Raw genomic sequence first — 8406 nt, 5'->3', positions numbered from 1 at the left:
AGCTAAGATCAACGGTGGAGAGAAAGTTAGCTGACACGGACTGACAGGGGCAGAAGACACTTGTCTGACACGAGCAGACCCCTCAACTACCCACATTAAACACTCTGAGCAGTGTACGTGTCGACCAACCTGTGGAACGAGCGAGGATGCCTCTGCGGGATCAAGGGGGAAACGCAGACCTCCGCGTGATGGACGCAAGGACACAAGAAGATAAGGTTCCAACGGTCTTCAGAGATGGGTCCCACGTTCTAACCTTATAAATACCCAATCTCCACCAAGAGGAAGGGAGATCGAATACATCAGGAAGGGAAGGAGAGAGAGAGAGAAATAGTAAAGGTAAGTTAATCCCTTAGAGGAGAGAAACGTGTAAACCCCAAAAATCATTCAACTATTCGTGTAACCGTGAAGAACATAGTAGAACAACAAATCCCGTGGATGTAGGCCTTAGTGCTGAACCACGTAAACCTTGGTCTTATTTACATTTCAGCACTTTACATTCATTTAGCTCCGCACGTGTTTGCTTATATGTTTTGTTTTCCTTAATACTTATATCCCATGCACAAACGCCACGCCTGGAGTGGTTGGAGGAGGCCATGATAAACCCGAAGGTTTTGAGCCAATGAATCAACACCAGGGTACCATCATCATAATCTCCTTAGATGTTAAAAATTGATTGTGAGCGTTCGGACACCCACGTGGTTCGTGTGCCCACAATTTTAATTGATTGTGAGCGTTCGGACACCCACGTGGTTCGTGTGCCCACATCATCCTAACATCGTGGCCTAGTCATGGCATGTCTAATTAGGAAAGAGTAGACATACTATGCTACTTTTACGCCATTGGCATGCCATGCTAATCTCTAGCACTATATCCAACTTTAACGTGCCAAGCTATCTTCTAGCGCCTTAATAGGTTATGAGCATACCGCGATATCCTAGCTGGCCATGGCTAAGTTGTTTTTACAACAACATCATATAAACTCGATCAAACATGTTTATAAAACATGTGGCATATAAACGACCATGGTTTATCTAAAACAAGATGAAGTCTATGACTCCATCAAAATTCCTACGAAACATCAAAATACGTCACATTGAGGGATTCTTCATGGGGTATTGGTCTGGCGGTTTACAGCAACATGCGGGTGGCAACACCCCATGATGAGAAGTTACTAGTAATGGTGACGGTTATAGAAGTTGGGGAGATAATGGATACGGTGAAAAGGGGTTTCCAGAAACTTCCCTAAAATATCTCACCTTACCTCCATCATCTCCATATTTCCTATCTCTCCACAACCTCACTACCTCCATTGCTTACGAGAAAGGCAGTGTGCATTCCAAACTACTATAAATAGGCCACTTAGCCTATTCAGAAGATAGAACAAGCTTACCGTACCCAAAAGCTCTATTATTCTTCTTAGTTCAATATCCAAATACACAATTCAATACGACTGCAATTTCTTTAACTCTTCTGCTTCCCTCCTCTAAGATCAACTCATCTTCCTCTCCTTTTGACAGAAGCGGGACGGAACGGTTACTTTCGTGGTTTAGGTTTGTCCTGTTCGATTTTGATTTTCGAACCTAAAGAGAAAGTACCACGTCGGTGCATTTATTTTGCCTATAAGTAATTTTTAGGTACTAACAACCCAGTGTTACATGATATTATAGTAATACGATAAGACCATTTAACTCAAGCCACTTGTAATTGATAACGTATGTAGCTCTTGTTAATTTGTGTGATTCTAGATACTTTAGCTCTTGCTAATTTGTGTGATTCTGGATACTTTGACAATTCGTGAATCTGGGACCATTGGAATAATTAGTTCTACAATTCAAAGAGACGTATTTATATAGGTACGGTTTGATTGTTCTTTTAAGGGAAGAAATGTGGACAATTAATTCGGAGGAACAAGTCTTGTGCTGTACCGGACAATCCAGGTTTTTGTTTAACAATGTGTATGAATGGTCATTAATAATCATACCACGTTGCAGTTGTAAATAATAATGTCATTTGGTACGGAGTAATATTTGATCATATCGGATAACTACTAATTTTAAAAAAACCGGGAGAAGTTTTACCCCCAGTGTTTCCTCGGCGGATGTTGAATAAGAACGGGATGCGTCATCTGAAGGTGAGGGGATGGACGGTGTCCGTCCTTGTCCCTCTAGCTTTATTTTCCTTCAAAAGTGTGGTGAGGGATGGGAAGCAGGGCCCATCTGAAGGTGAGGGGACTACTTTACTGTCTTTCTCTCCAGTTGTTGAAGTATTCTGTAAAATTTACTGTACTTTTCTTTTGATGGTGTTATGGTATAAGTTTGTGACAGTGGCCCTCTCCTATTGTCAAATTCCAAGTCCTTGGGCATTTTCTCCATGTTGTATTAAAAAACTCGATGGCCTTCTCATCTTCTTCTTATTTTCCTCTACCAAACTATACTTATAGTAACCAAGATATATTTATCTCAACACCACAAGGAGGAGGAAAACCAAAATCAGCATTCAGTTGTTCTGGATTTGCTCCTGTCTGTAGGTGCTTCTCATCGCGGTGGTCAACCCTGTTCTTTATATTCTTATCGTTTTCTTCCTCCTACTTCCTCACCTTCTGTGCTGCTTCTAATCCCATACCCACTCCCCATTCCAACACCAACATCATTACAAGTATTAGCATTAATCCATCTCCATCTCCATCTCCTATAAAAGCAGAAGAGGGAATACATCAACAAGGCAAAGGAAGAAAACACATCACCAACACGAACAACAGCGGATATAAAGAGAGGAGGAGAGTACTAATCATAACACTAAGCGTTTTCGTTCCGGTTGTTGTTTGCTTATTATTATTATTAACTATGGCCTGCCTTACATTCCTGAATTTCAAAAGAAGATCAAAGAGAGTTGAAGATTTCCAGGATCATCAACCTGGTACCCCTAGTAGTATTTGCAGTACTAGTAGTTTTGGTAGCAGTAGTTCTCAATCAGAGAAGATGATGAATCATAAAATTAACAACAATAAGATGTTTTTCAATAATCCAGCAGCTGGTTCGTTAATAGCATCATCTGTACCCAGGAGATTTACGTGGGAAGAGATTGAGGGTCTCACTATGAATTTCTCTTCTCGTGTAGTCGGTGAAGGAGGTTTCAGCACAATTTACCTGTCTCATTTCTCTGATTCCATTCTTGGTGCTCTTAAGATTCATGGTGGTAACAGTGAGCGTCTCAATCGTATGTTCAAACAAGAACTCGAAGTTCTCCTTCACATCCGACACCACAATATCGTTAGCCTCCTTGGCTATTGCGATGAAAAAGGTCAGTTCCCAGTTCCCCGCTCGTTCATGAATTTTGTCTTAAAATTATTTAACTCTGAAGATTGTGTACTAAATTTTTCTTTGGATTTTACAGAAGAAGGTGCTTTGGTATTCGAATACATCCCGAATGGAACTTTATACGATAAACTCCACCACGGAAATGATAATGAGTGCGAAAAGGAGCTACTATCATGGAAGAGTAGGATGTCCATCGCGTTTCAGTTAGCCCAAGCAATTGAATATCTACACGAAGAATGCAAACCACAAATAATACACGGCGACATTAAATCTTCAAACATTCTACTAGACGATCAACTTAATCCTAAACTATGCGATTTCGGATTCTCTAAAATGGGATTTTCTTCGACTGTCATTAAATCATCGATGAATCCAATAATGGGTTCTCCTGGTTATATGGACCCACTCTACTTAAGAACAGGAATTGCTTCCAAGAAGAATGACGTTTACAGTTTTGGGGTAATAATTCTGGAACTAATTACAGGAATCGGGGCATTCTGTTCGGAGAAGGAACAGTTGCTGACTTCAGTTGCAGGTCCAATAATTAGAGATGCAAATAAAGTGGCAGAAATGATGGATCCAAGACTGTCGGTAGTGGCAGGAGATTTGGTGCAAGAAGAAGCTAAGATCATGGCCACCATATCGGCACAATGTTTAAGACAACAGAGTAGTTTGAGGCCTTCTATGTCTGAGATTTTGCATACCATGAGAGACAAAATCTCCTTCTAGTTCTTGATAGATAGCTAGCTCATGAAATTGAATAACTATACCAAATTACATGTGTGCAATTACTGTAAATTTTTCCAGAAATGGGTTTAGCTTTGTGCACAGTAAAAAAAATTTATACCGCCCTATATACATTGAAGAAGCAAAAAAAAAAAGAAAAAGAAAAAAAGGTTTTTTGAATCAATTGGAGAACTGAAGGGGAAACTTGATTATCACCTCTGAGTTTCTTAATTACTTTGTTAATACAATTGAAGAGAGTATATGGTGTATCATCTTAAACTAATTCCATTTTATTTTTCATTTGGAAATTTAAATTCGTCTCTCTACCCCCTGCCGTCCCACCAGAACCATTCTCAAGGATTAAAATCACTATGTACACATCCTATCAAGTTAGTCTTACAATAGACCTTTTCTTCCCCTTTTTGCCGTCCCACCAGAACCACTCTCAGGAGAACAATTCCATTAATGGGATTTATCAAAATACAGAGTAATACCGCGGTTTAACAGTGAAACATTGCTCTGATGCCGAGCTAACCCTTGTCCATGGCTTCCATAAACGTTCGTGATGCCGGGTAGATTTGTTGTAAAACCATTGGGGGTGGGCAGATAGAAACAAAACGAGCTGGGGAAGTCAAAAAGGGTAGGCAGATGCATGCAATCAAAAGAAGAAGAAAGAAAGGAAAATCGAAGCAGCTCATCAGTAGTGGTCCATCCCAGTAGATGCAGCAGAGTCAGTCAGGGCCATGCATACATATAAAGGGGTCATGGTAGGAACACACAGAAAGACATGGTGCCCTTGACAGTAGGGAGGGAGTAGTGGAGGTGGATTCTGAATGCAGGCACTGCTGCAAAGTCAATACTTAGCAGTGAATGAGTGAGTGTGTCTTGCAATAGTAGTAAAGTATATGTATGTACAATCAATGGCTTTTTTCAATGATGATAGAAGTAGTCTAGTAGATTGATTGAATGATTGTAATAGTAGCATCTGATGGTGACTTGATCTGAACGTATTAAATAGAGAGTGACAACTCAGAGAGACCTCTTTTCCAAGCTACATTATCGGATTTCCAAGCAAAACAAACTAACACAGCAAAGCAAAGGCAAACGCAAAGCAGTGAAAAAAAAAAGTAAAGTAAAATTTAAGGATATGTTAAATAATTCAAAAAAAAGAAGAAAAGGTTTCTTCATCCATTGAAATTCGATCATAGTCTTCTGCATGTTCTCCAATATCTTATAGAGTTGAATTGAAACAGTAAAAGTAGCTTTAGTTTACTGGGGATGGAGGATCACTATTGAAATGAAGACCTTTTAGTATAGATCTAGGGAAGGTGATACTTTGGGTGTGATGTTGAGACTTGGATGCCAAAACGTGCCTGCTTGATGACTCGGTCACTCCAGCTAACCAGCGGAGCCCAAGCCGAGATCATTTTAGTTTACAGATGGCATAGATGCAGATTCAGACTTCCTAATTCCTCCTCATGGTCTAATTCGATTGAAGGGAGATAAAGACTTGAGAGAGATAAGATAATACACTACTTAACAACTAACAATCTACATCATGACGTCTTTGAAGTTTTAAATTTTAGATTTGACTTTGTAACTAAATGTTAGTATTTCTCAATAATACTTATTATGATTAAATTAGACGAAGAAGAACAACCCATTCTAACAGCCTCCCATGTCTTATCGATCGATAAAACGAAATCACATCCACCAATACGATGCAGAGTGTTTTTGAATAATATGCACCAGCCTATCTAATCTGTGGGGGTTGTGATTAATTACAACATTAATTGGCATTTTTGCACTACTTCCTCACTAGCTAGATATGCCGTCTAACCGTATAATGGACAACTAGCTCGGTTGTTAAAAGCTCATTCTCATGGATAATTGCAATATATGTAATCATTACTTATACTCGTAGCTCTATCAACAAAAGAGAAATGAGTAATGATAGAAATATTATGCAAGTCCAATTATAAGTTGGACATGATCCACATGATGATGGCTGGCACTATAGCGCATAAAAATGCGAGTGTATGACGGGAAGGGTGGTGGGAATAAAGGAGGGGGCACCAACTATTTAGCAGGCTTTTTTCCTAAAGTTAATAATTATTAATCAGAAAGTTGTTAAACATAAACCCATTTCTAAAGCTTAAGTGGGGGAATTAATAATGAGATGCTATCACGTGAAATGAATTCTAATGGCCATGTGATTTGATCCCATTATTTGTGATGATGATGAATTTTGGGACTACTTGTCATTTTATTTTATCTTGTTTCAAAACTGTCTACAGCTAAATTTTGGTTTGTATCAGCAACAAGCTTGTCATGATCATTGATCAACCCCCCCACTGCTGCACAGCTAACAATAAATCATCTTAATAATTGGTTGACAATAATGATATTGTGTTGTGAGTAATGTAAATATTTTGGTTATCGTAACTGTATGTAATCATGTTAATGAAATCAGAATTAGCAGCTAATTACAAAACTTAGGGAAGGAATGTTGGAGCATTATGTGCACAATCTAGATCCTAACGAAGTCAAGGGAATCTTGATTTATATAAAGTTATAACTTAGTTAGGCGTAGATTACACGGTAATACATTTATCTTTGTTATCTAATATACTCCCTGATTAGATTTAATTAATCCCATTTGATTTGGAAGAAGTTGCACATGACACCCGTGTATCATTGACACAACGAGAGAAAAGAATTGAACTGCCTCGAGTACTTCTACCTACTAACATTATGCATAGACTATATACTGATGCCAAAAGTTAAGACAATTTATTACCAAGTCCAAAATACACACAACCAGTTCATTCGTATTGCAGATATTTTCATGCCAACTATTGTGTGACCAATTAATGGGGATATAATTGGTGTTTTTTTTCCTAATGGTGGACCAGGTACCCCTTCCTGCTGCATTTCCCTTGCTGTATTCTGTTGTTTTATGGTTGTACCGTTGTATGGAAAACGAGAGTTTGTCCAAGCATTTCGAGAATAACTTAGTTTAAAGGTCTATAATTCTCAAAGGTAACTGATTACAAATGTGCATTCATGTAGAGTTTGGAGTGGATAATGTATGGCTGTTGTCTACTTCTGCATTATGCTGCGACAAGATAACTGTTGATAAGGTGTAATTCACATTTATGGACATACAAATGACATACAGATTTCTCCTCTAATGTCAGCTCACAAAAAAAACAAAACAAAAAAAAACCCTGAAAAGAGTATAGCGTTAGGCATTCTTTGTGAGCGTCCTAGCCAATAGTAGGAGACATTCATGCTTGTTTGATCCCCCGAGGCCCACCCCACTGCTCCTTCAACAATCGCAATGTTATACCTCTTTCTATATCGCATATGGTTGTCCTAATAATTGTTAATATGGCCGAATATTGCAGAATTATACAAGCGAAATGGCATGTCACTGTATAAACCTTTTAATCCCATATAGGAGAATTCCGCTTCTTAAGTTGTATTAGTCAGTTATACAAACAAGTTTTTTTCGTACTTTTATAAGTAATCCAAGGAAAAAGTGTTTTTCTATATTTTAGAGAGACCCAATGAATAATTTTTTTTTATTGGTTTCTTAAATGTTTGTGATTTTTCTAAATCTGTTTTTTCAGAGTTGCCAAGCTCAAGTTGAGCATCTGCTACGTATGCTAGTAGTAGGTGTAGTAGGGTGTTTTATCCTGGAGACATCTGTCCCGTGGAGGCTATAACATCACTTTTGGGTGTAGCCGGACGCTAATGTCTTAAGGAAAACGTGTTGAACACGCGACTCACTCTGTTTTCCAAAGTTTTGCCATGTTGCTGTTGCGGAGACCTGAGAAGCTCGTCCGTTTTGTCGAATCAATCACTTCCATTATAAAGGAGCTAAGTATCAATAACTTTTGTTTATTCGATTTTTCCTTATCTTTGGTTATCGCACCCAACAATCTTAAGACATTATGATCTGTAATAATTGAAAATGGTTGATTGGTTTGTGAATCGTTGATGTTGGTACTTTATTGGAAAACTGAGAATGTTAACTGTGGAGTGAAAATCAAAAATGAATTTTTGGTCAGCTGTAGAGTTTCAAATATATCTCTTAACTTAGAAGGAATTTCAATGAACCCTTTTCACATAATGTAATAGACATCCTGATAGTTACCCACATAAAATTTCAGAATTTTTTGGAGTTGTAAAAGTATTTTTTTGATATTTTACAAAACAGAGAAACGTTCCTGAAAAATTCTGAAGAGCATAAAAATGTTATTGACTAAATTAGTTTTTCTGGGAAAACCATGAGTTTTTTTTTAAATGGTGATTCAAATGAAGTTTGTAGATACATATGTTATCTTCATAATTCAAA

General features: G+C 38.0%; 1 protein-coding gene across 1 annotated transcript; it reads left to right on the top strand.

The window, feature by feature from the left end:
* The first annotated feature begins 2352 nt into the window (after positions 1 to 2352).
* LOC113297481 (probable receptor-like protein kinase At1g33260) lies at positions 2353 to 4247 on the top strand. The gene is made up of 2 exons (XM_026545964.1): positions 2353 to 3300; positions 3394 to 4247. Exons 1-2 carry the CDS (start codon positions 2391 to 2393, stop codon positions 4044 to 4046), a joined length of 1563 nt encoding a protein of 520 aa, XP_026401749.1. The 5' UTR covers positions 2353 to 2390; the 3' UTR covers positions 4047 to 4247.
* The last annotated feature ends 4159 nt before the right edge of the window (positions 4248 to 8406 follow it).

The sequence above is a fragment of the Papaver somniferum genome, chromosome 7, assembly GCF_003573695.1.
Source record: "Papaver somniferum cultivar HN1 chromosome 7, ASM357369v1, whole genome shotgun sequence".
NCBI lineage: Eukaryota > Viridiplantae > Streptophyta > Magnoliopsida > Ranunculales > Papaveraceae > Papaver > Papaver somniferum.
This window is presented reverse-complemented; position numbering and strand designations above follow the sequence as displayed.

Coding starts and splice junctions, on each gene's coding strand:
- LOC113297481 (XM_026545964.1), top strand. CDS start 2,391: ATGGCCTTCTCATCTTCTTCTTATTTTCCTCTACCAAACTATACTTAT. Junction 3,301..3,393: donor TGGCTATTGCGATGAAAAAG/GTCAGTTCCCAG, acceptor TGGATTTTACAG/AAGAAGGTGCTTTGGTATTC.